This window comes from Cuculus canorus, chromosome 3 (assembly GCF_017976375.1).
Source record: "Cuculus canorus isolate bCucCan1 chromosome 3, bCucCan1.pri, whole genome shotgun sequence".
Lineage (NCBI taxonomy): Eukaryota > Metazoa > Chordata > Aves > Cuculiformes > Cuculidae > Cuculus > Cuculus canorus.
In genome coordinates, this window is record NC_071403.1 from 52,263,459 (window position 1) to 52,291,226 (window position 27,768).

The 27,768-nt window shown below is 40.8% G+C and overlaps 1 protein-coding gene across 9 annotated transcripts in view; it reads right to left on the reverse strand.

Annotated features, from left to right (window-relative positions):
* Positions 1–27,768, reverse strand: part of SASH1 (SAM and SH3 domain containing 1) — a 536,181-nt gene that overhangs the window by 18,137 nt on the left and 490,276 nt on the right. For 5 of the 9 annotated variants that reach the window (XM_054062721.1, XM_054062720.1, XM_054062723.1 and 2 more), the window contains exons 8-12: positions 26,206–26,307; positions 11,562–11,694; positions 6,687–7,522; positions 2,701–2,772; positions 65–208 (exon numbers count right to left, since the gene is read on the reverse strand). In XM_054062721.1, the coding sequence (XP_053918696.1) occupies positions 65–208; positions 2,701–2,772; positions 6,687–7,522; positions 11,562–11,694; positions 26,206–26,307 (1,287 nt within the window). Of the gene's footprint in view, positions 1–64; positions 209–2,700; positions 2,773–6,686; positions 7,523–11,561; positions 11,695–11,917; positions 12,159–12,419; positions 12,439–16,955; positions 17,179–26,205; positions 26,308–27,768 lie in introns of those variants that run through there. The other 4 variants (XM_054062725.1, XM_054062727.1, XM_054062726.1 and 1 more) reach the window with 4 other exon arrangements.

A 27,768-nucleotide genomic window follows, 5' to 3' on the forward strand; every position in this document is an offset into this window, starting at 1 on the left:
TGGGGATCAATACTGATTATCACTTCTACATTATTAGGTGGATTCCATTGCAGACCTTGCATACCTGCTCAGACAGAGAGCTGCTATACTTTTTAGACATCCTTTTCTTCATGGTTTCTTTTACAGACTTCACCTTTTTGCCCAGAGATATACGGGATGCAGAAGGTGATTTGATCACTTCTTTATAAACAAAGTCTCCTTCTTTGCCCTGCAAAATAGAACAGGGTTTAAGCATATAAAATACTTAACAGCCGTTTTATTCCTTAGTCAGTAGTCGTCATGGAGGCATCCAGGGAGACACAAAACAGCTGCATGGTATCCTGTTTAGTGCTCTAAATTCACTGTCGAGACCTTTTGCAAATACTGTGGGAATAAGGTACAGTGGACTGGTAAGGCATGATTTGTAACGTTTTCTGCAGGTACTGTGTGTATATGTGTTGGGGTCTGCTAGGACACCCTTTGGCTTTCAGACCTGATAGAGAACCCCAGTTTCAGACTAAGCCCTTCTGCAAGATATACAAGAGTAGTTGTGGCTCATATTGGTCAATACTACACACAGTGTAACAGGAGGTGAGGTGAGATCCTAGCCAAACGTGTGTGTGTGTGTGTGTGTGTGTGTGTGTATACACACATGTGGATAGCTACATTTGGCAACGAAAATTCACTTTTTATTTTCAGACAGGCATTCTGTTAACCTCTCTTGATGACCACCTCTGTACTTTTACTGAGAACTACAGTGGCAAAAAAAAAAATGGCAAAAAAAGCTACTAACTCCACCAATCATGGTAGAAGGCTACAGTTGCACAGCTGTTCTTACATAAAACAGGCTACTGCTGAACTAAATTAGCTGGTCTATATATACTGGATGACAAAGGCTCCTTTGAACACATTTAACCTTTTCTAAATCAGCTTAAGATACCTAGCACTTACTTATGCCACAAGCACACAAAAAGCATGAACAGGGAGCAGTTGACACCTTGCCAAACTTACTCGTATGACGCAGCCCTTACTCAAACTGTCCAGGCAGTATGATAAAGACAGTCTTTAGTTATACAGTATGTCAGGATGGCAGCTCTATTAGAGCCACTATCAGCATCCTTCCCATTGGGTGCACCAAAAATCACAATGCAAAAATGACCAAAATCTGTTTGGACAAATAGAGTAACTACTAAATTTGGCCTCTGACTTGGTTCAGTAATCCTTCTGAGGACCATTTAGGTACAAAAGATATCAAATTCTAAAATAAATATACACTATATTATTCATAAAAGATTTATCTCTTTCTTTTTTTCCTAAATATTTGGTACTTCACTAACGTTCTCCCAAAAAGTTTCTCTGAAATTAAGCCAGTACTTCATTTCTGACAACTCTATTTTTTCCTTTACAAGTTCTTTGTGATTACAACTTCTTTGGTAACTTCTAGTCTTTCAGCAGAAATTAAGGACAGCTCTTTGCCTTATTTTTCTGGGAAAAAAACCCCAATCTCTAAAACCAACAAACAAAAACCTTTCCATTTAATAGACTTAAATGTTTTCAAGAAATAAACCTTGATTTGCAGTTTGGCATACTGCACCTCTCCCACTATTGATGCCTAGTAGGGAAAAAAAATAACATCTAGATTTCACACCTTCCTATATCAAACCCAATCTGAACAAAATATGCCAAAGTATCTATGTTTAAAGATAAACACTTTAAGTTTGGAAGTTAACTTTTCTACTGTGTTGAAAACTGATGAGTAAAGTAACCATCCTCAGTTTTGGGCAATTTATGGGTAATTTATGATGTACAAAAAAATAAATCAGAAAAACAAAAAAAAAATCAAAAAAAACCAGCTGATACAAAAAATAATATAATGCTGGCATATAAAATGTTTCACAATTTAGACCTGATTTAAATGAACAGAGAAGTTATCAGAGCCAATGTTGAAACAGAAAAGAAAAACGCAGATGGATAAAAGGAAAGAATACTTTTTGCAATTTCATTTGGTATAATGTTCTGGCTCTTTTCTGCTCTGTTATTATTGGCCACAAGCTGACCAACAGTAACACTGGGATCAACATGAGTAACACAAAATGGTATTAATTCTCAGGGGAGGTGTTTTTTTTTTTTTTTTATAAACACAGAGAGCTCTGAAATCAACTGCACAGCACCCAGCACAATGGAATCCTGGTCTACTCCAGAGCTCTTGGATACAGTGAGAAAACAAATAATAAATCTCTTCCATGATGACTTCACCCAAATAACTTGCAGATCTCCAGCAAATGAAAGTTTGCCTCATCATTCCAAATAGTAAACAGTTTTACTCAGAAAGTATAGCAATCCTATGTTTTATCTGATGTGATGGCTCTGAGGAAGTCAGACATAAGAATAGCCCCCCGAGATGTGCCCCCAGATACGCACTTATGGCTCTGAGGAAGTCAGACATAAGAATAGCCCCCCTAGATGTGCCCCCAGATACGCACTTCGATCCCTTGCTGCTGCCTCTTCACATATATCATATATAAATACTTATACACACATGGATATGGGTGGGTATGTTATTCTCAAAGCTAAGGAAGTTTGAGGTTAACAAAGATACTCCGCTTTCTTGGATCCCCAAACTGTTATTACAGATCCAAATTACACTTCAGTCTATTATAACTCCATTACACATTTAATTTTATGCTATTTCAAGTCTGTGCCGCCTTGTCTAAAACTTACCATTTGGTCAGAACTGTTTCCAATGTGAAGGGAACGATTCGTCAAGTCAAATCCTCCAAAACTACAGGTTCTCTGCAAAAATAATAATAAAAAAAGGATGGATACAGTTCTATCACAATGATTAGCTCACTCAAAACATCTGTGATTCAGAGAACATCTGTGAAAACAGAAATGTCTGCAAAAATGGAAACAAACAAACAAACAAAAGGATGGTAGGTTATAAATCAGGTAATTTGTTATAAAGCAATTTGAGCAATTTTTCTTTTCCAGAGACAACTCCTTGGCCTAGAGTCTGCTTGCTGTACTGTCATCTGTTGTCTACTCTTCTTTTTAAAAAGAAAAAATATTTTTGGGTCTGACTAAACTGTTGATCTTACGCATCAGGTTTTCCAAGGTGCTGGTAACTCCACCTCAGCACTCACATCTGCCTTCATAGAAGTCCACAGTAGCACTGAAACAGAGAACCACCCATCTTATAAAGTATTGAATAACCTATTGAATAGCTGCACAGACTCCATTTCCACTGAAGTACAGGGAAATGCCAGAGGCCTTCTAGGGCAAGCTTTTGGTAAGAGGAGGGAAAAACCAGCCCAGCTATCCATAAGCGTTGCATCCCCAGAGACTCAGCAAGCCCTGACTCCAGATTAAATATTTACACTCACACATGTGATGATATGTGACAGCTACACTACTTCTGGGAGAAAGTATGGTATGTTTACAGTGACACAATCACCTATTGGAGTGACTCAGTTTTGGCTGAATGCACAGATGCAGTTCATCATAATCGACCTGAATAAACAATCTAAAATCAGCACTATAACACTGCTTTACCTCCCAAGAGTAGAGGGCAACCAAACTCAGTACAGTTCCATTTCCACAGTCAACCATTGCTTAACTGTGGCAGACAAATCTCTGCTAAAGCTTTGGTATCACTTGAAAAAAGATTAGACACTTAGGAGGCTCAGAGAGAAGCCAGCTTTTGCTTTGCAATCCGAAAGGTAAAACCTTTGACCTTTATGTGGCCACTGAACAACTAGCCGCACAGCACTCAAATACAGAAGGTACCACAGTTACAATTTACTTGCAAAACTTCAACTCTGGGCTCTAAGCATGGGTTGCAAGACAGGCAGATATCTAAGTATTCGCTTCAGAGCTGGAGTGGAGACAAACAGGAAGCAGAAGATCAACCACTTGCGAAGTTTTTAAGGCCTTAACTACCCAACAGAGCAACTTCAAAGATGCCTTAATAGGAAGCAAAGATGAAATAAGACCTATTGCCCAATCACAATCAGTATTGTGACTCTGTACTTATGAGTCAGTGAAGATCCACCAACTCAGAACTACCAGTTTGCTTTGAGATTCTACTAGGAAGAAGCAAGTTCTATAAACTATGCCACTTAATAAACAGTTATATCAATTAGTTATATTAAACATTCTTCCTGCCTTGTTCACTGCTAATCAGCATGTATATCTAGAGCTTTTAAAAAGTTTTCTTTCCTAGCTTTTATGTTGGCTGCTGTGTACCTACAGTGCGCTTGGATGACAGTTTTCGTACCCACCAAAACCCCACCATAACACAAAGTCAACTTTGTCTAGGCTCCTCACACATTAAAACGAGTGCTGTGATGTAGAGTTTTTTAAGTGTTTTTATTCCAGAAGGCAATGTGACTATGGCACAGCTTTTAAAAATTGTTTTTGGAAAGTGTTTGAGACCAACCACAAGTAATAAGATCAGTTTTTGAAGCACAGCACATTTAGCTATGAGTAATGTCGTCCTGTGAAAAGTCCATTCTAACTAATCCTACAGTGTACAGTGACTCCAGCAACAAAGAGAGGACATCTGGAACTGCTCTGAGCAAATCTGTCTGTCAAACCAACCAGAGCTCCTCCTAAAGCAGCCTTCTCAGAGAGCAAATTGTCTGTTGGTTAAAAGTTTCTGAATAAATGCACCATAGTAAGGATGTTTATTGTTTCACTATGGACCTCCCCATACATTTAACATTTAACTTTCACCTTCAGATTCCAGTAGCAACCCTAGCAATACTGTACCAAACAAAAGGTCTGTGGATGAGGAGAGGGCTATTCAATGGAATGGCCATGCAATCAAAAGTATTATCGTTTTGGGAGAAAAGAAAAACTGATGCAATTTGAAAATTTCATGCATGTCCAGGTCACTGAAACAAATATAAATGATAAAAATGAATGGCAAGGCAAGACAGAGTGACCAATTCCACTGAATACAGAGGCATTGCAATTTCCCTGAGGTTGCAGCAAAAAAACCCATGAAGTGCTTCTAGGAAGGAGTGGCATTAGTTGAAGTTTGCCATGTTTTTGCAGTTTCAGTGTTGAAAAAGTTAGTAAGAAAAGCATGTCTCCACCGTTTATGCCATTCAAATGAGGCTGGCGGAGCAGTTGACCAGAGAGTTCCTCAATAACAACAAAACACTATCCATCTATTCTCCATTTGTATCTCTGTGAATTAGCAATAGTCAGTCCAGATGGTTTTCATAACAGAATTACTATAGCAAGACTACCTACAAGACCTGAAAAGCTTGTTTCCATCATCTCTATTTACAAAGACAGTTTTAGAGAGTAGTTTTAATTATGGGGCATCTCTAGCATCCATGAGTATGCTCTTTTGCCTGAGATACCCCTATTGTTCAACCCACAGAAGGACAAGTAAGGTTTCTCCTAGCATTGTAATATCCTTATGGGAAAACAATGTCTTCTGAATACATTGTCTGTGAAAATAAACAGTACCCTGTGAGTGGCAGGGCAAGCAGTCAATGCAGAAGAAATAGTGAAGCTGCCAAGAGAGAGTGTTCATGGTATTGGGTAGAAAAACCCTATCTACTTTGTGGATGAAAAGGAAAAATTTAACCATGAAGGTTTGGTCAACTCCCACAGGTTATTCAAGGACACCAAGGCTGTGACTCTTATATGAAGAATACATCACACCTGAATAAACTAAGCAAACCTCTCAAAATGAAATCTGTGGTTTACAGGAAAAGCTGTTTCTGCTTTATTTTTCAGTGGAATATCCTGCTTAACATTACGGGTGCACTGCTGTTTCCACCCACTGAAGCAGTGAACACATCTATATTGTCAACTAGACAACAGACTAACTGGGTCAGCCTTGGAGATCTGGCTGGCCCCAAAGACAAGTTCCTAGGAAACTCAGCATCATGGCTAAGTGAACTGTCAAAATCGGATTATATAATCAGGAAGCAGCTTTCGAACTCTCTGAAGTGGTCAAATCACTTAATTTCCCATTGTACAGCACAATTTCCTTTTCTGGCCATCCCTTGTTCCCTTTCCACAACATTCTAGGGGAAGGTGCCACCTTCACCCCATGCTAGAAAGAAGGAGCAGTGGCCAAGGACAGAGCAGAAGGGACACTTCTGGTGGTGGCGCGCAGTAAGTAGGAGGGCAGTGTACACATAATGTGAAACTTCTCATCTTTCTGCAGCTGTGTATTTAACAGAGAATACAGAGCTGGGTACATGAATTGATGGAATGCAAATCGAGAGGGAGAGGGCCAATATGAGGCAATGACAGCAGGAGTTAGAGCACAGTTGACTAAGGATGCTCTAATCCTCTGAAAATTTCGTTCACTTCTTGGTATCCCTTTAAGAGAACACCGACTCCCAAAGCATCACAGAAAACATATCTATAGCACCTCACAGCTCCTCCGTTCACCAGTGATCTCAATTTCTGCACTAGGTGAATTTGAAAAGCAGCATTTTGTAATATTTGCTCTCTCACATTGAGTTATTCTGTACACATAGAAACTGCAGACTCAACAAACTCTTCTCTGATGGGATTATATCGAACTATTCCCTTACAGCTGAATTACAGTGCTTAAGAGTTTCTAACAGCAAGGGAAGCAGAAGCACTGAATTTTAGCTAAAAGTATAAAGCAAAAACTGTTGACTGCAACCTCACAGAAACTGGAAGACCATCTTCATGGCAACTCTTTGACTCACAGACTTTTGGTGGATTCTCAAGAGAACCCTTTTAGTACAGCGATCCACTGTGGCAGCCCACTTCCTCTTGGCCTCCTCATCCTCCTCCAGCAGGCATCTCCTCAGGTCCTGCTTGTCGGCCTTGCTCAGGGTCCTGTCAGTAACGGGATGTACCAGCTGTGAGAGGTTGAGGTGACTGTACAGGCTTCTCTCCACCACATAGGTAATATTGAACTCGCTGACAGAAGTGCGCCCTCGTAGCCTTCTGTTTGGGAAGCCACAACCTCCACCCCCTTTCGTTTTGTGCCGCAGTAATTGTAGGTCGCAAGTTGTGGGAGATGCTCCTTTCCTAGCAAGGCGCTGGCAAAGAAAAGCTCTGGAACAGGAATAGTTAGTATCCATTTTCTTCAATCGGATCTGCTTCCTTACACTCTGAATCTCCTCCAGGGACACCAGAAGATGGTGCTTGTGCCTGTTGCTGTCATAAAAGCAAATGCTTTCTGTACTTACCCCGTGGCTCAGTGAGCCGAGGCTCTTCTTCATTTCCCCATCTGTCAAGGAGCGGCAAACTTTCTGGGTCTTCTCCTCTTCTGGGTAAGAGAAAAATGTCCCGAGTTTCTTGGGAGGCTTGATAAGGCCACGGCTATCAGTTTTGCTGTAGGTCTTCACCAGCTTCCGGTTAGGTCCCCATGTATCAAGACTGCTGGATGAGGGAGAAGTAGTAAGTGAGTCCGAGTCGTCCTCTGGCTGTTTTTCGCAGGAGCCATCAAAGTAAAATTGCTTCTTGTGAACTCCAGTGTAAAGTGCCGATCTGTCATCCAGTATAGGAGAGTTGTCAAGTGAGTGCTCTTCCACACCTATGGGTCACAAAAGAAACACAACACATATCATCATTCATAATTCTCCAAGATGCTTCCCTGTAATGCCTTATTGTATTTATTTAGGATATCATCCACTTAAAATAGAATAAAACTCTTCCTGATATAAGCAGCCCAGAAGGTATTTGTGAGTGGATAAATCTGAAGCAGTTACTCCCATTTGTGAAGTGAGAGTTCTGAGATAACAGTAGACAGATGACAGCAACCTGTAGGTAAACTCATCATTGTTTTAAGTTTCCCTATTTCATCGGCAGCTAAGTAAGACCACAGATGCTCTCACTAAGAACTCCTTGAAAGCTGCAACTGGGATCTATTTCTCATGTTTTTCTTCTGATACTTGCACGTGACGCTCAGCTCTAGTGAGATAACAATAGGTCAGAAACATATCGAGGTATTAAAATCCAAACCAGTATCTCTCAGGTCCATTTTTCCATACCCAGTGCTGCTGCTGCTGCAGAAAGCAGTCTTTCTCACAGAAAGTTATGGAGCTGAGCCCTAGGATGAAATTAAAAGTTTTGGGTTTTCGATGGGGGAAGAAGCACCCATTTCAATCACACAGAACTTACGTAAACAGATGCAAAGAAAAAGAAAAGGTAGGTTAAATTGAGGGCTTGCCAGTTTTAACAGTGTCCTGCTAATGACAGAAACACTTAGCTTTCACCAAACACGCATTTCACAGAAAGGGGAGAAGACTTTTTGCCATGCAAGTACTAGAGATGGGTAAGCAGCTAGCTCTACTTTTTGGAGAGGAGAAAAGGGAATAAAGGACATGAAATTGCAATTCCTTTTTACATTTATCATCTAGGAAGCTTTTCTCTGGTGTTTTCTTCTGAGCAAAGTACAGGCTTGGGTATCAGACACGGTAACAGGGGAAGAGTCAAACAAGAGTACGCATTCTCCTCAGTCCTGCCTGACAAATTTCACAGCTTTCGTAGGTACATATCAGAAACACACACAGAAATGTGACTGCATTTATTTCTTGCTAAAATAATTTTTTGGTGTGACCCAACTTTGCCTTCATCTTTGATTGCTTCCACAGTCTTACAGCACAGCTAAATTTGAACCATTACCAAAACATCTATGATTTACTAAAAGCAATAATAGGGGATGCATTTCAAGATAAAAGGAGATTAGTGGTCACGTACAGGCTTCCTGTCTCACCTTCAGTTCACTCTGTTGGCAAAACATATTTGACATGTATTTGCTGAATCTTAAGATGCTATTTCACCAAGGTAAAACTCGCTGTGACAGCGACGGGATAGCGCATCACAATTTTCACTCTTAGAACTTCACTGGGGTAGGTCTGTAGACTAAAGTCTGATTTTGACACCACTTTCACTGTCCAACTTGCTCTCCTTCCTCTCTGCTTCTCAATCTGAACGGAAAATAGACATTTTCCTGGGACTGAATATGTGCTGATAAACAATTTTAGTCCACTGAGTAAATATGTTTTTAAACAGCTTGTAAAATATGCATTGTGTATCAACACTGTAACAGATGTTATTTGGAGTGAGTCCATGACACAAAGCCATAATGACACAGAAGTAGATGAGGTTTGTTTTCAAATGCTATGTAAGAATGGTGTGCAGGAATTAGGAAGCTTCAGTTATTTAGCTTCAGTTATTCAGTTATATAGGAGCACACTAACACAAAATACACATGGATTCAGATATTGGCACATTCTAGTGAGTATCAGATCATACAGATGTCTATTGACTGTGATAACAGAGTCAATAGTAGAAACGTGAAAGAATGATCTGGGACCAGGATATTTTTCTTTAAAAACTACAGGAACATATAAGGGAAATTCATCAAAGTTCTTCTTTGTGAAGAAATTCTTGAGGAGGATTAGGAGGAATCTTTCTTATGGGGAACTGCACATTAGGTTTTCAAACCACTCTCACGCTTTGTTAAAGGCTGTTCAACACTGATGAATTAATTGAAATTTTACTGATGTTACTCTATTGATTTTCATCACCAACTTCCCAAACTCTAGCCATCTAGGATCTCACATTACTTCACATTCATAACACAGATTCAAATAACAGCAGCAAAGAGCTCAAGAACTGATCCAGTCACCTGCAGGTAATTTCGAAAGCCAGACAGCAATCCTCAACTCCAACTACAATATTTATTGTGATCTTATAGAGGACTCTGACACATCCAAATGGGAATATAGACCTACATTATCAGATATGGGGATGGACAGCATTTATGAAGCACTTTAAATTTGCCATGTGAAAACTTGGGTGTGGGAAGAATTTACTGGAAGTCATAGATATCTACTCCTAATGTAGTCTTGGCTACTTAACGGGCCTTCTATTTACATAGAATTCATGCAGCAGTAATCCATGTTGTTATTTAGAAATAATTGTTTTTGCTACAGTTTCCCAAGAGGCCAATCTACAAAGGAACTCCACAATGCTAGATAAAGTTAAAAACTCAGAGTTACAGATAATTTGTTCAGAAAAGCCTGGAGTTAAAGCAGAAAAGATAGTCTGGAGATGAAGAACAAAGGAAATAGAGCAAATCTTTTTTTGAGGCTATTGTTAATGCAGTGAATTTTCTGTGGGGGTCAGGGGTGGAAAACTGTAGGAAAAAAAAAAAAGGCTGGAAGAAACGGGGACACTGGAGTGAAAGGCTGAAAGAAGAAAGGAAATAATGAGATGAAGTGCTGTAAGAGAGGGAATAGCAAATCAGACAATTTAACATGCTGAAGAGAAACTCTGGTCAAACTACAGGAAGGCATCTGCACACCCAACAGCCCTTGGCTGCCTCCTCCTGCAGCTGCTTCCACTCCTGAAGCCTCTGGCTGATTCCTTCTTGAAGCTTTTCCCAGGCCCCCAGAGAAAGAGGGGGTAGGACAGGCCTCTCTGGGGTCCTTCTTTTCCCAGAGCAGGGGAAATCTAGCCCTGTTTTGTTTGCCGTCTCATAAACCATGCTTTTACTTCCAAGATAACCCAGCTTTATGCTCACCCTATGAGGCGACAAAACCTTTCCAAATCAAGGCAGAGCTGCCCCATTCAGAGCTCTAGACTGGCCATGTCTTTCATTCCAGCCAGTAACACCACCATCATGCAGGAGAGAAGCAAGTTACATCATAAATCTGCCAACAGCTTCCTGCCACATACCCAAGAACATGCACACGTTCTCCTTAAATGCACTAGGAAGGAATTGTAATACAGCTCAGCTCACTGCAAAGCCGAGGGGAATCGGCACATGATTCCAGGAGGGTCACTAGCATAGAGAGGTGCTCATAACTCCAGTGAGGACTCAAGCAGGGCTGTACAGAGAGGCTTGTGAGGCTCAGGGTCTGTTAATCTGAGTGCTCACACGTGGATACGGGTCATCCAGAGTTAACTCTGCGGCATGCTGTTCCCAGGGGCTGAACTCTGCTTCCCATTTCCCCACCCTCCTCCTCCTCCCTTCTCTCCCCCTCTCTCTTGGCAGCAGCGCTCATTCAGGAGCCAAGCTGCAAGCAGGCTCCCCCAGAAGTAGGAGTTAATATCACACAAGGCAGTCACTATCCCACAGGAATGTCTGATTGAATTTCTGTACTTTTGCCACAGGATAATTCCCTGCGGCGGAACCATACCACCAACCAGCCCCTTCACCCACAACAGAAGGGAGAGCATCACCTGTATGCTGTCTCAGGCCTCACAGGAGGGAGCAGCTTACCTCCTTGCTGAGCCTGTGAGGCAGCCGACCATGACTGCTCCTAGTCTCACTCCCTGCCCAGCATGGGGCACAAAACATAAACCAAGTTCTAATCTCCTAATGAGGGGCTCTCCAGTGCTGCTCTGGGAATACCAGGAGATAGTAGTAATCACATCCTAGACTGTCACTTTCCTCCTTCCACAGTCTCAAAATGCGATTAGTTGGGTAAGGCATGCACCATAGACAAGGCAGTCTTTCCTACCATCCCTCAAAACCACTCTACCGGTCTGGACTCTGTCCCCTCTTAACAGAAACATGTATTCACACACACAGTTTTAACCATCTGAACATTGCTTTTTACCTTCTGTGCCGGGTTTTTTCATTTCTTCCACTCTTATGAGTTTCTTCCGGACTCTGCGAGTAGAATTCACCAGCTTGTGCAACCTCTTAAACTTCACCGACTCCTCTGTTTCATCATCCGATTGTTCTCTTGACTGGCAAAGAAACAAAGGGAATATTAATAAAGCAGTAGTTCCTCGGCTTGCTCCTTCAAGTCCAGTTAACACAGCTCATCTGCTGTGCTGTGTCAATGCAGCTTTGTTAACTGGTGTTATATTTTCAGCCCAGGAGAGGTAGAAACATTTAAATCACTGAGGATTTTCTTTTTTCTGTTTTTTTTTTTTTTCCCCTTTTTCTTTTTCTGAAAGCATGACATACCATTTTGATTTCTAAATCTGTGCACCATAAGATCCTAGGCACTGAAATGCATTCCTGCCCTTGTCTTTCTTCCCATGCATTGTGTAATAACTACTTCGACGTCCTCTCTCAGTATGTTTCAGGCAGGGCTCTTTCCCAGGGCTCTTCTTACCATACCAGTTATGCTCCTGTGGTTTGGGTCAGTCACTGGTCTGTCTGGCATCTCAGTACTTGCTCTTTAAACCTGGTTATAAACAGCTTCTCCAAACTGAAGTTCTGTCATTGACGACTTCTCTTCCCCACCCCCGCTCCCTAGTATTCCCAGAAAATCAAAAACAGTAGAAGAAAGGGACGGGAAGGAAAAAGGAAGGAGGAGACCTCATCTGCCTCGCTCACAAACTGCCACAGCTACAAAATATTCCTTTTCTCCTCCCTGCTCCCTACACTCCTCCTAAAGACTCTTGAGGCTGGAATTAAGATGGACACAGCATTCCTCCAGCACTGACCAAGGGAAAACTCTGACCTTTTCAGACATACAGTGCAGTCCATATTCCCCAGCATCCCGTTTCATTTTGCATCTGATCCAGTATGCTCAGTTCCAGCTGTTTTCCCTCAAGTATCAAACATTACAGAGACAAAAAAAAATTCCCCTCTCTCCAGCAGCAGTGACACAACAAGCTGAAACAATCCATTCCTTGTGAACAAGAAGACGACTTCAATTTTCGAGCCAGATCCAACGTTCAATATGCTACTTCCTCTGTTTTAATCAGTTCAGAATGTGGAAGGCAGCAGGGGGAAGGGAAGAGGAGAGGAGGCTGGCAGGGCTATCCAGCTCAGCTGGGACACCCCCTGGCATCGTGTGCCGCTGCACATTACTGTGCACGGGGCAGACTCCAGCTGGAGCACAGTATGGATCGTATACCTTACTCTGTTTCCACGTGGAGTCCCAGCCAATTTGCCACATTCCTAACGGTCGACCCTAAAAAACTCTCATGCAACTTCCTGTCGGTGCAGCAATCTGAGCTTCCACAGCACACTCATCTATTTTTCTCCTTCTCCTTAATTAAACTTCTTAAAAAACACTGTCTGCTTATCCAGAGGCTGAACAGAAGTCAGGCCAGACAGAAAAAAATGCTTTCTGCTTTCCTAATACACTTAAATATCAGGATGTGGCAACAACAGTAGATGACATGGGGCAGCACACCAATTAGCAGTTGCACAGGTACCTTTTCAAAGGCATAAACAGTGCCCAAAGGAGCTGGAGCAGCTCTGAAAGCCTACCTTGCAGGCATGCACCTCACAAGGCCACCGGAACCACACCAGAGCAAACTTCAGCCATTTTTGGCAAGGGCACAGCCAATTACCATTTTCCCCACAAGCTGCATGTTACTCCAAAACAAGAAGGAATACCAACTGGACCACATATGGCAGCAGGAATTGCCATTCTGCCATCTGAGAGCTGTAGGAATGCATTTATTATGAGTACAGGCTGGATAGGTAATTAGTAATCTTCCTTCAGGGAAAAATAGGTCTGTAAAGAGGACAAACGAGATTTGTTTATATCAAGATAAATTAAGCAGCAAGATGAGCATTATTTTGGAGACTATGCCTGGGATGACCCTGTAAGACGCCAAACAACAAGACAGACATATTTAGATAAGATGATGAATGGATTATTGACTGTAATCAAGAAGCGCAGTCAAAACTTCTTAGGTCATTAAGGGCACCCTGGCAAACCACCATCATGCATACTCTGCACTTGAGATATGTATATTTTATATACAATTACACTAAGTTTTTGCTTTCCTTCATTGCTTTTCATCCACCCTTGGTTTGCAAGACTACTATTTATAAAACTGCGAGCTCTGTGAGACTTGGAGAATGGCTTATACTGGTCCTGCTGCCCAGGATTTCATCAAAGAATAAACAACTAGTCTTACTTTTTTACCACAGGTATCTGATAAAGAACTGACTCCCTCAGGATTAGAAAGATCCAACAACGACAACAAAAGCCTTTAAAACGTCTGACATTTACATTCACAACTACTATCATGAAAGTAAGTACTAAAATAGCCGCAGCACCAGGTATTGACATCAAATCCCGAGTGGGTGGTACGGGGGTCTCCACCACACTTCAAAATAAATGAAGCCCCATCGTACTCAAGTGCCAGCTGGTTTTCAATGCGTTTCACCGTGGACTCTTGGCACCCTTTGAGCTGGGGTCCTCCACAGGCAGCAAACCAGACGCTTCCTAGCACTTGTGCTCAGCCAAGACAGGCAAGAACAGCTCGTGCTAGTAACAGGAGCCATCGGGTAATGGGTCGACTAAAACCAAGTCAGTTCCTCTCCAGCAGCCTATTTCCTATCATATTGGGTAACATGTGACATGGAAAATCTTCCGCAAAGGAAAAGGATGGCTAATAATTTAAGCAAAAAGGCCTGAAAATGTCTGCAACTACGCCAGTGCTGCCTCTCAGGAAACTTTCTTGTCAAATAATGCTGATTCCTTTAGAAAGAAACTGCTTTGAAAAAGAGTTACTTTTGATTTGCTTCCTGGTTTTGGAACAATTTTTTTAAAAAAGTCCTTGAAATTATCAAAAGTTTCCATTTTGGCACATGGGAAACAAAGCTTAATTTTCCAGCTCAAGCAATGCTTTCTTTTACAGCTTATACTAAACATAAAACAGAAATGTAAAACATTCAGGCTGTAACATATCTGTAAATCATTGAACTTTGATGCTTTTGACTTCCCCGACCACTCTACCCTCCCTGTATCTACTATGACAGAATTGCTTTTTTTGGTGGCCGTCCCTGACTTCAGATGGGAAAATCACCCCAATCTCTCCCATGTCTAGCAGCCAGGCCTTGGCACAGGGCTTGGATGCAGCTGGCTGCCAGCCCCCTCTCACCCTTTCCCTCCCTACAAGCGTTTAAACGTGCTGTAGCACTATAAAAGGGGAGACAGTCTGTTAAAGACGGAACGATGTATCTTCAAGAGGCTAGGCTGGAGGCTCCCCGGCACAGGTGGAAGGCACGCTGTACCCCTCTTTGCCAACGCCTCCCGGCCCCCAACTCCTAGTTGTCCCATTAGACCAAGCTTCAGTGTTGTTCAAGTACCAGTAAAACAGCCGAGGTCCCTCCATCTCCCCATGCCCCTGCATGCTGGAGCAGTCCTCTGCCCATGCTCCAAGGGGAAAACAAACGGATTTGCAGTACTGTAAATAGGAACAACTTAACTTCCATCTCCTCCACTCCAAATTTTTCCATCCAAAAGCCCACATGGCTCAACTTTTAATTATTTTGGCTAATGCTGTATGTAGTAATACTGTGTTGAATGCTTAAGTGTTTCATTTCTGGTTTCCAGGGCAACATTACATCAGACTGCAGACAGCTGGCTCCACAGCCTTAAACCATAACAAATTGGCCAATCTGATGCACAAAAATCGCGCTTGCTTTCAAAAGCGTGTGCAGGGCTCAGCCGGGCTGCTGGCAAAGCCTGCGAGGCCCCCTTGGCAGGGCTGGCCGGGCGGAGTCACCTTTCCCCACGTTGCTTGGAGCAAGTGCATCCCCAACACATCTGCAATGCTCTCACGGTACGGAAACCTGCCAGCTTGGAGAGCTTGGCTGCACAAGCACGTGAAGGACTACAGGGAAACAGGGACTAAATTAACAGCATCTGGAAATACCAAGGAGTGCATGCAGAGGACTGCAGCCACCACGTACCACATGGCTGGAAAACTATGGGGAGGCCAAGGCCCATCCCCACCACCCAGCTCTTCGCCGCTAAGAAACGTGGCCACAAACCTATGAAGATGCTATCAAATACGGGACAGATCAATTCCCACTGTTACCTCTAAAATATCTATTGCTTGGAACACTTCTCCTACTTGTGCATCTTTAAAGGTCGTATGATCTCAAACGTAAGATAAAAGTAAAAGCCTTATGTTCAGGAAAAAATAGGAAATTAGCACATGTACTTTCATATTCAAGGAGCTCTCTTTTTCTGCTCCTCGCGCCCTCTTTACTTTCTCTCCTACTCTTCTCACACAGGCTTTTTGCTGCTGCCTGCTTTGGAGGCAAGGCACACACCCTTGCTCTGCCACTCTTACATCCAGCCCATCTCACACGCCACAGAAATAACAATCTTAACCTCTCTCTTTGAATTACTGCTTCACACACACGCAGGGAAAACTAACATTTATTAGGGTACTTGGAATTAATTGGCAAAATGTAAACCAGAAGTAAGTAGCTAGCTTTCGGCAGGACTATTGTTTGGAACCATTTCAAGGTTATGGCAGCAGCCCTTAAAAAACACAAGATAGGCAAAGGCTGCTAGCCAGGTCCTAATAAAAACATTTTAGAAGCACTAGGACAAGATCCAGTTAAAGCTATCATAACTGATTAATCTATTTCATGTCCATAAACAAAAACGTAAGTGACTTCTACATGAGCTGTGTGAAGCTAATTAGAGACATATTAAAATTTTACAATTCACTTTACACCCAATAATAGGTCAGCCTCAAACTGAAATCTCTAGGACACCTCACATCTAAGAAACTAGGAAATCTCTTAATATCTGATTAAGCCCAAGCTGCAATTATTTTTGGATACCAGACAATTCTTGTTCAGCAAAGTGGGGCAAAAATACACATTCAGACTTGTGGGCATATCACATCACATCCCCCAGCCCTGGCAAGCTCATGTCAGAACTACGAGCACCGTAGTAAACGCAGAGAGATTTTGCTGTTCCCTTCAGGAGACGTGGCTACACGTGTCCTTTTTTTCTTTCTCTCTAACAGGCTTTACATTCGCCAAAAAAAACCAAACCCACCCGTTCTAATTTTTAAAACTTTTTTATTAAAGATGCCTGCATAAAGTCAGAGACAGAAAAATAGAACATAAAAGAACTTAAAAGCCCAAGGAAAGGAGGAGGAGAACTGAGAAAAGCTGTGCATGCTGTGCTATGCCTAAGAATAACCACAAAAGCCTTCTCTCTTTCTCCCTCCCTGAAACAGGAGGCACATCCTCTCCCCATCACGCTACATGCTCAGTGACTTACCAGCTTCGGCATTTATAGGCCTAAAGCTCAGTTTCGAGTAATTCCCCCTGAGTCCTCAACTGCTGTCAGCTTCGTAACCTAAAATTTAGGAGCAGACCCTTCTTCTCAAGTACCGTATTCACTCCGAATTCTGCAAGCAAAATGCCTCTTCTCTAGAGTTACATTATCAGACACCAAACTGGCTCCGATTCCAGCGCTGAATATGTAAAGAAGAAAAAAACGTGATGCTGGACTCAATTAGCTGTTTTCTGCTCACTGATTGATTCCCCCAGCTACTTGCTAGCTGCATAACTTGCAAGAAAGGCATAAGTCATCAGCTCTAAGCAAATCTTCTATTCACCACTAGGAAAAAAGGGAGTGTTGTACATGGCAAACAATCCCTGTTTTCACTGACGAAGGCTTGCTGACCTCTTGCTGGCCTCCAGTTCCTTAATTACTGTCTATGGAATTTCAGTGAAAGAAAATAATACAGAGAATCTCTGCAAAGCCAGGACGAAGACTGACCCTCAAACACGACCACTAGAGTGGAGGCTGTGTCTATAGGAAATATAACTTAAGCCCTTTACCAGCCTGTTTTTATTCCTACTTTTTAATTCTTTTGACAAAAAGCACCCCTGAGGATTTTCCTTAATAAAGGGCTAATTTGACAGAAAAATTAACCTCACCCAAATGTTTTTTAAATTAGTGAACTTAGATACTTATTTTTCTTTCCCCTTGGTTTCAGAGAAAGAACATCACTAAGAAGTGGAAAGGCAGATAATGTTTAATTCAGACATCTCAGACCGGTCTAGAATTAGCCACGGCATGATTTTATGAAGCACTCTAGCATGACTTCCAACTTCTCCTCCTAGGAGGAGACCAGGCTCAAACCTGCCCTCCTAAGAAATAGACTCTGAGATGCTCAAGTAAATTTGCACTCCTCTTACAGTCAATCACACCTGATCCCGAATCTTGGGACAAATAGAGAATCTGGACATTTCTTCTCAGAGCACAAGAACACATGGACCAGACTAAAACCGCTACTGATTAGGAACACTACAATCCAGTGGTGGAAAGCAGCAGCAAAAGCATACCACAACAGCACCATCAGTAAGTCAAGAAATGATTCCTCTTACTCAGGACCGTACCATCAATGTCCAACTAATCCGGATTTACTACAAGTCAATCATACAGTGAAATCACAGTGGGAATAAACATAATCTTCCTTTGATAAGTGGCTTATTTTAATGAGCTACCTAGCCAAATTTCCTTTTTCAATTCCCAATTTTCTATTCCCTAGCAGACGTGTAACCTAGTTTTACTGGTATTTTGTATCTGGGCTCTTACCCTTGAATTACTTCAGCCCCAAAACTCTGATGTAAAACCCTATGGAAAATTCTAAGCATCAGACAAAACCAGCTAACATTCTCCAATTTCAACAACACGTGGGCTGGTGCCCACATCAAGTGAAACATGACAGCAACTTCCTTGAAATGCTTCCTGGATTCCCTTAAAAGTTCATGGCCACGAGTGAAACTGATCTAAGCTTGGGGGCTTTGCAAGTTGAGTTTTCGAGGTTTTAAGTTTCATTAAGAAATTTTCACAAACCTCTAATCCTCGCAGAGGGTGTTTATAAGAAAACTCTCTGAAGCTCAAATATGATAATCTGCATCATATCCTGAGGTTACAAATAAAGGTTTCTAAAATTTTCAAGAAGATTAACAGAGGTCATACATGGGTTTGCCACTTCACATAATTAACTGCAAGAGTATGAATAACAATGGCTGTGTAAGTTTAAAAAGTGCAGTGATAGTATCAGTTCCTCCAGGTAAGCTGAAGGAAACAGCAATCCCATGTCTGGATTTGGTCTGTGATTACTTACAAGGAAATCAAAGGAGCATCTAACGGCTACTTTAGCATAAGATTGATATTACACATTAGCTGGTGACTACACTGCTTGCTGAAATTAGTGGGAAGTATTTGTCATAAGTAACGAGAACACAAAAACTTAATTCTCCCAGGAGGTCTGTTTTGATACTAGAATAGCTGCTTAGGCAAATTCCTAGATGTTAACTACTTCCAGGTTTTATTTAAATAATTTTGAGAAGCACATTGCTGACATTTGCATCTGCAAGCCAGACGTTTCCTCACGGCAGAGTGTTTCGCTCACTGATTAGCACAATTAATTTTAATGACACTACAACTGTATGCACGTACCACTTGTTATAGGTGTATGTGGCAGAATGAATCTCTGCACTACATTTTTCTGTATTTGTTAAAACACAGCACTCCTTTCCAATTTTCCTGCAGACTCCTCTACACATGCGAAAGGGAGTCTCTAAGAAGGCTCTCTCAACTGCACCTTGTGTTTTGGCAAGGCTAAGAGGGCCTGGGGAGAATCTCTATCCTTTGCTGTAGGCTGTACTATTAAAGAACACAGTACACTAATGGTGCTGGAAATCAACATCCCTGCATTTCAGAAAACCAAGGGTGGAATAGCAATACAGAAAATACAGTGAAATTAATATCAGAGAAGATAAAGGATAAGAAAAGAAGAAAAGAAAAGCAACTAATGACAGCCCTTTAGTGAAGGATATAGTAATTTAAGTTACATTCCGAGAGTATTTTCAAATACTCAAACTATTAAATTCACCATCCTAAGTGCAAGGAAGGAAACAGCAGTGGCAAGGAGGGGGGAAGGGGGTAGCCAACAGCACAATTAAAATTTTCTATTGTACCATGAGTAAAGATTATTCAGCCTGGGTCTGCCAAATAGGGCAGTGAAACACATGGCTTTTGAAATTCCTAATTCTTGAACTGAGCAAGGCTTTGTTCCAGTTTAATAGGCTTGGTCTTAGAAAAGATGGGGGAAGGAAACCACATTATGGATTACAGCATCTCCTGCTGGCTGATACATGCAGGGAGAAGTCCTAGCAAAACCTGTTACCACTCTCTTCTACCCTCTAGGTAATAAGCAGAGATATTAGGCAGCTGCCCAAGGGTGAAAAGGTATTAAAAGGCCAAGTAATGTGTTAGAAGGAATATTAAATTAATTTGCTTTACCCTCTTCCAATACAGGACCAAACATTTTGTGGTAAAGTCAGTCAATTGGGCTTGTCTGAATGCAGTCAAAACAGAAGTGGTTATGAACATGCTTAATCACAGTCACTGCCTACACGTTACTGTATGCCCTCTCCTCTGAGTCATGATAACAGGAAGATTTTTGTCAGAAACCTTATGACAAGCTAATTACATCCAGCCTTCACATCTGCAGCAGCAACTCCTCCTGGCAGCGTGCAGGAGGTTTACTCGGGCCACATTAACTGCTGATTGCCCAGTACAATCCTGTGGTGATAGTGTTTAGTATGGGGACACACCTAGCCACGGTAAATCTGATGACAACATAGACAGATCTTGTAACACTTAAAGAAGTCATATACTTCTATTCCTAAACAAATGCACTTCTCTTGCACATTTTTCAGCATTCTGGAAAATTTCAGATCAAATGTGTAAAACACTTCTTACAGTGTTCTACAAAACCAAATATAAACACATCAACGGTCTCTTGCTCCACTATCCTCACTCCACAGCACTGACCTTACTTAAACCTTTGTGTTGTGTCCTGGGAAATGTAACAACGATTTCTGGTTCTCTCATGAAGGCTTTTGTGCTACTATACCCATGAGAAACCCTGGTCTTATGCATGGATAGAGAGTGGGGGGGAAGACCTTTACATGCTGTAATTCTTTTGCTACTAGCTTTCACTGAGAGATACTGGACACCATCCCTTAGATAAGGAGGAAAGGAGGGCAGCCAGCATCCCCCAGGATAGGTCACCGTGGAAGGCATATAGCATGGGAATTTAGCAGTAACATTTTGAAGTCACGTCTTATTATTGTCTCTTCCTTGATAACTGTTACTAAGCACTGTAAGAGCCTGGATAGTAATAATAAACATACCATCCAATAGAATGAGGCATATCAGTGCCTTTCAGGACATCTTAACAGAAATTGGGTCATTAGAGTCTTTGGATCGAAGATGAAATCTCTGCGTTCATGCACAGCCATGCTCAGCATCAGCTCCCCTCCATCACTTCAAAGAGCACGCAAGGTCTGGAGGAGGCAAGAATCTCCAAGAAGAACCGAAACAGCAACATCTTCTTTCACTCTTAGCTTTTCATATTAAAAAAATCCTTACAAAAACTGATAAGTCCTGTGATAACAGCACAAACGAGGCTAATGTAGCAAAGCTTTCAAAAAAGTATCTATGTTGCTTCAGTTTAAATAATATTTACATTTTAAAAAACAGTTATCATACTGTAGCCTCCACTGATATCCCATGCTGGTTCCCAATATGCATTGACTTTGAGATTAGTTCTAAGAAGTTAAACTGACTGTATCAAAATAAGGGCATTTACCTGCTTACTGTAACAGTCATATAATATGAGTGATAATAAAGTTAAATGGTTAAAAATTTTAAGACTCCATCAATAACATCAATAAAAATAAATTTTAAGACTGCTGTATTTAGAAAGCACCCACAATCTCAAGCACTGCAATACAGTATAACTCTGAATAATGCAGATTTGGTGTAGTTACAGTTAGATTTACTCTGGAGGTAATTGGTGCAACAGAGGTCACACTGGAATTATTTTTTCTTCCTACTCTTTACATTTAAAAATAATACAGTAATAACTCTCGTGAATTAGAGATAATTCTACCAGACTTCATCTTTTGTTAGAATCAGCTTTGTATCGTAGGTAATACAATTCTGATTCAACAGCTACAGCATCTCTCGGACTCAAACAAATAACGACTCCAAGTCCATTCTCATGTGTTCATCTGCCTTTGACAATGGTGGTAGACAAAAACCGGCTACTGAACACACTTTCAACTTTTGGCCCCATTTAAAGACTAGGTAAATGAAAATGTCTTCAGGAAATAATATGAAGAACAGGAGCAACAAAAAACTATCTCAGTCCAGTTAGAGTTGTTGCTTTGTGGACTCAACTTGCTGCCACTCATTACAAAGCAGATCAATAGAAGATGGAAAAGAGTGGGAATACAATGGAGAGTTTTCTGCAGCATCAGCTTCATGGCAGATGCAGATGTGCATGGCACGCTTCCAGGTCTGCACAATTCCTGCCACTCTGCCCACGAAAACAAACAAGGTGCCAGTTTCCTACTGGTATAAGTGCCATGCTGACAGCCCTAGGTAAAGCAGTGTCAGGAGGATAGGGAAGTAAAAAGAGCACTGCAGGCTTCCTGCCACCCACCTCCATGCAACTCCGTTGGAGGGGGATGTTGTTTTTGTACTCCCTGCACATAAATTTTACGGCCTCTCTGCTGAGGCTACCAAGGCCACACACGGCTGGTGGGGAGGTCTCGGCACAGCTCACTGTGACAACCTTCAAATGAAGGCTAGCTACACTACCTGGAAGCTCGCATTAATGATGCCTGGATGGCTGACTGTTATCCATTGATCAAAAGCGAAACACAGAAGCCTGACAAGACCAACAGAACAGTTCAGTCCAGGGATAATTACACCTTCATTTGACTTCCATCTACAGAAACTGGCAGCAAAGTTAATTAGTGGTTTGTTTCAGTGGCAGCACATGTATGATGCACACTTTTGTCACAACCTCCCCCTTCATGCTTCTCTCATTTTCCCCACTCCCGCATCAAACACGACAATGGTACCAATTAGCAGCCTTTCAGCACAGGGCACAGGAAAGGATTTATACTGGTATCTCCTAATGCTGGGTCTCCAAGCTGGGCTGGAGCCGTACCAGTGGGAATGAAGCAGCTCCGTTTTAGTTGAACTGAGAATTTCAGCCCCAAAAGTTATCAAATGAGCTTCTATCTTTAAGGAGCATAAAAGGCACCTCAGTGTAAAGAAAGAATGTGATACAATTTTGAAGGCCTCTCTTTCCCTGGACTTTCTGACTCCTGAGGACAAACAGGCCCTTATCTAAAATCCAGAAAGGGGTCCATTTGTAGCCTGCACCTGCTTTACATCCCAACACTTGGCAGAAGGCAATGAAAGCTTGTCTAGTGTTACTGTGAGTAGCCTTCTCCCCAGTGGAGATGAAACATAAATATTCATAAATAAATAATTTTGTAAAAAAAATGATCAGGCATTTTAGACTTTTGAGACATCTGACTAAAAAGAAAATAAGTTTTAATTGTGTTCTCACATTAGCAAATAAATAGCACACACACTTTGTTGTGAAACAAAGGGACTACGATAGTGAGACTGGAAGCTACGAACTGCTCTCAAGTGGTAGAGAACCAAGTCACCTATTGACTTGCTAGGGCTTTGTTTGTTTGTTTGTTTCTTAAGAACCGACAGCATAGTGGTGACATCAGGCTGCCTCCCTTATGATGCTGAGATGACAACCTTTCAGCCCTTTGTGGTTCATCTTTAGGGTTTAGTTTTGTAAGGGTAGGAAAGGCAAGTTTCCATTTCCTGCTACAGTAATTTAGAAAAGTAGAAGCTGGGAAAAAGAATCCTTAAATCAATTTTTAAAATGAATTAAGGATCAACACCAGCGATATTAGTCATCAACACGTGATAGTTATACAAGTTTTTTGGTTTTTTTTAAAGTAGTCTTTTCCTAAAAAGAAAAAAAAACAACTAATGATACTTGCCCTTTAGATGTTATTTTGTGGGTGGCTGTTCTTATGCTACAGGCATAGCCAACTTGAAAGTAGTAGAGCACTCAAACCCTTAGAACACTCCAGACATCTGCCTCATTTTTACTCATTTTTAGATTCTCGGATTGCTTAGATTCCACCTCCTCCCCCACCCCCCCACGCCCCCCGCTTCCCCTCCGAAATGTAGTCATTGGGCAAAGTTAGGCTAAGATTCTCCACAAAAACCTAGTGATCCACCCTTCCAAGCCCTCCTAACTACCAGCAGGTCTCTCTGCCTGCAAATATAAAATGCGAAAAACAAAAACCCACCAAACCATCATACCAGTGTCTTGATACCTCTTAAATGCCCAAGGTTACCAAACATACAGCAAGTGAACCAAAAAATATTTTTTTCCTAAATTCCCTCAATCTATAGTTACAGTTCAATTTGGTTTTTTTTTAATCATTTGTGTGTACAAGATGTTTACAAAATCATCAAGTATGATCACAATGTTCCATTAAAAACTGCCTAGTAACAATTTGGCCATGAGAGTGACAAAAAAAGAAAAACAGAAAAAATGCCAACAGAACAAGAGGAGCCATTGCCCAAGGAGCTTTAATTCAATCCAGAAACTTCAATTTCAGTGACTCATTTTCAACTACTTTCTGAGGTTAGAAGGCAGTAGGCTATCTAACAGAATATTTTTAATATATGGAGAAATATCTTTGCTTTATAGCCTCTACAGAGCGTGTAGGGTAGTTTCAAGTTGGGATTCCAAATTCAGAGAGTACAAATCACAAACCTGAAAGTCAAACCATTTAGCAGAGAAAGGGCTTGAAAACAGAATAATCTTTGCACCTCTCAAAAGCTGCTCATTTCAGATTAACAGAGATATCCTTTGCCACAACAGCCTAGGTGAACGACACGGCCTACCTCTACAGCCATACCTGATACTTTGCACTGTTTGTTTTGCCCTCTTGCGTGTCAATAACAGACCAATTTTGCCCCAGTTAACCCTAGTTTCTTTCCTGTCCACAAAAAAAAGAAGTCAAGCTGACTTTTGTTCTGTCAGGAAGTTTCATTTCTGCAGATAATATGTTTCGCCCTTGAAGGCAAGCAGTTCCACAGTTTCTGTTAAATGTAACCAGGATAAAAATCAGGATCAAGGGCAAAAATCTTGAGAGGCATCTACAACAATGGAATAGAGATCTCCCATCGAAGTTAACAGAAATATGGTTCAAATCCTACCAGAACAGCATAGAGAGGCAACAGAGTTCTTGATGTGCAAAGATGGCCTAGGACAATAAATTAGGAGAACGGAGGCCAAGTCATTCTATCAGGGAGCAAATGCTGAGTCATGTTCAGGTCACAGAAGGATATGCAGCCTTCAACTTCAACACAAGCATGAGCCACTATCAGAAGATTTAAGAGAGGAACTCAGTATCCTTCTGAGATTTGACCATGGTAAATTAGCGTTTCGAAGCATTTATTCTCTAGATACCTTAGCCAAAAACCTTAAGAGGGGAAAGTTCAAGCTATAAACAGTAATGAGGAAAACATCAAGACATCTTCCAAATAGCTAAACAACCAGTGCACAAGAGTCGGGATCATTCCTTCTCTAGCTTTCACATATTTCTGATATATCAGAACAGAGTATAAGGCAACATCAGTCCCCCTCTGCTCTCATCTAACTAAGGATGGGCATTATTTTTTTTTTTTAATACAAACAAGAAAATCTTTCTTCACCACAAAATATTTTAAACATCTCATAAAATGACATAGCATTCCCCTTTTAATTTAGGGAGGAGAAGCTAACTGTCTGCTGCAGGAAATTCCATTGACAATAAAACAAATAAATCAATCAATAGTCTCAAAAGCCTATGATTCAATTATATGGGTTACAAAGAACTTGGATTTGACAGCTGAATGTGTTCTTCTCTAAGATTTATCTGCAAGCTTTCAATTAAAGAAATGAAGTGGAATAAAATCATCAGTGCAAATGAAGATTTTGGAAGGAAAAATTAATGAATTCACTATGGCACGACAGAAAGACTGTCTGGTGCCCATAATTACAACAGAAGCTACACAGCTCAGAAGTAAAAATGAGAGAGGAAAGCTGCCTTACTGCTTATGTACCTGGCAAAAGCTGCAAACTCTGTTGGCTGAGAGTTAGCAAATACAGAGACAGAACTGTTTGAAAGCAGCAAGCAGCTAGGATTTAGCCAGACCCTCAGCTACAACAGATCAACAAGGACTAGGAAGGCCTGAGAAACTTTGCTGATTCACAGTAACTGAAAACTAAAGTGAAACAACCTAAAACCCCTTTTCTGTGCATTTTGGAACAAGGGCATTTTTGCCTGGTATCATTCATGCTTCAAAAACTCAGTGGCAAAGGGACAGATTAAAAAAAAAAGAGATTGTACAATAAGACTATTAAGTCTATAAAGACCGAATCACTTAAGATTTAAAATCCATGTTAAAGACCTTCTGCAGATGGAACACAGCATCACATGGTCAAACGATACATTTGCTATTAAGGAAATCACCAGGTAAATCAGTATATTTCTGTACTGCAATAAAAGAATTTAAATATTATATGATACTGGTGAGCTATGTCAAAATGAGAAGTACTTACATTACAATTAGAAGATCCATCAAATGCTGAGTAAGAACTATCAGGCCATTCTGTTGCATCTACAGTGCTCGATTGCCTGTGCTGGGCTTCATACTCTTTCAGCTGAAATTTGAAAAGACAGAGAGAATATTTTCCAGTGAGAAGAAGCTATCAATCTTCATTAAAACAGCAAATGTTAATGTCCTCGCAGGTTCCCCCATACCATTGTGGAACTGGTAAAATCAAGACATTTGTGCTGTATATGTCACTTGTTCAAAATAAGTTAATTTGCTTTAGAATCAGAAGTTTTAATGATGAGGGTTTTTTTAAAGGAAGTGATCTGTAAACACAGAATTTTGATTGTCATTGGTAAAATACAAGATACATATTCCCATACATACAGATACATACAGACTAAAGCACAATAGCACACCAATTGCCTTCATAAACAATCCACACTAAAGACTGAAAACCATCTTTCATCATTTTAAAACTAAAGACTATCCTTCCCCTTTCCCAATAAAAGGCTTAAAATGTAAAACCAATCCTACTGGAGTCAAATTGTTGAGAGGATCATCAAGAACCGATGATATTTGAGGGGAAAAAAAAAAAAAAAAAAAGTTGCTGCTAGTAGTTCAAGACCACTAGAGGGAAACAGTATAAGCACATATATTAGCCATACAGATTAAGTACAAACCCCACAAATTTTTAGCAACAAAGAAGTGAAAGAATTCCCCAAATTACCACTTGGTAATTCTAAAATTTAGCTTTTTTTTTTTCCTTCATTATATGATTCCCAGAAAAAGACATATTTTCTTAAGACAACAACATACATCTTTATATTTCAAGATGTAGTATGACAGTACAGAAATTTGAGTTCCAATTCACGAATGTTTTCTGCACCTCTCATGAAGCCTGTACAGAATTCCCTGTGTTCCATCATAGTATTTTACAGTAGAGTACAAAATCAAAAGTGGTGTGAAAACTTTAACACCGTCCTTTCCGCTCCAGAACAATTAAAAACTCAGCCCTATTGCTGCACAAATACAATTCCTTACAGTTGATTTTCTTTTGTTTTATTAACATTTAGATTTTGTAAAGAAACACTTATGACAGCCACTGTATTTTATCAAAAAAATACACCTGTGTTGATTTAATGTCAAATGCCAAAAAGGCTGAATATGTTTTCTTGAAAGCTATAAAAACAGAACACCACCCTTTTTCCTAAGAAACAAGTAGAAGAAATTTCAGCTTAAACGTTAGTATTTTTCAAAGTCTTAATTGCTGTAAATGGAAGCCTTCAATCAAACTGTCCTTCAGCCATTAGCAGCAGGAAAATAATAAGAAATGTAAATGTTCTGAATCAAGTGAGACAAGTCCAGCAAAACTTGAAGCATTCCTTTTAGTACTTCAACAATCCTATAAACAAGCATGATAAATAAGGAGTACAGGTGGGATTCATCCTTCTTGCCTGCAATGAAAATGTCTAGACTAAAGCTTTTCTCTGACTGGCACACTTATTGCCAATGGCAAGAGGCAAATGCTTTTAGGACTCAATTAATTTGTCATACTTCAGACGTCTAT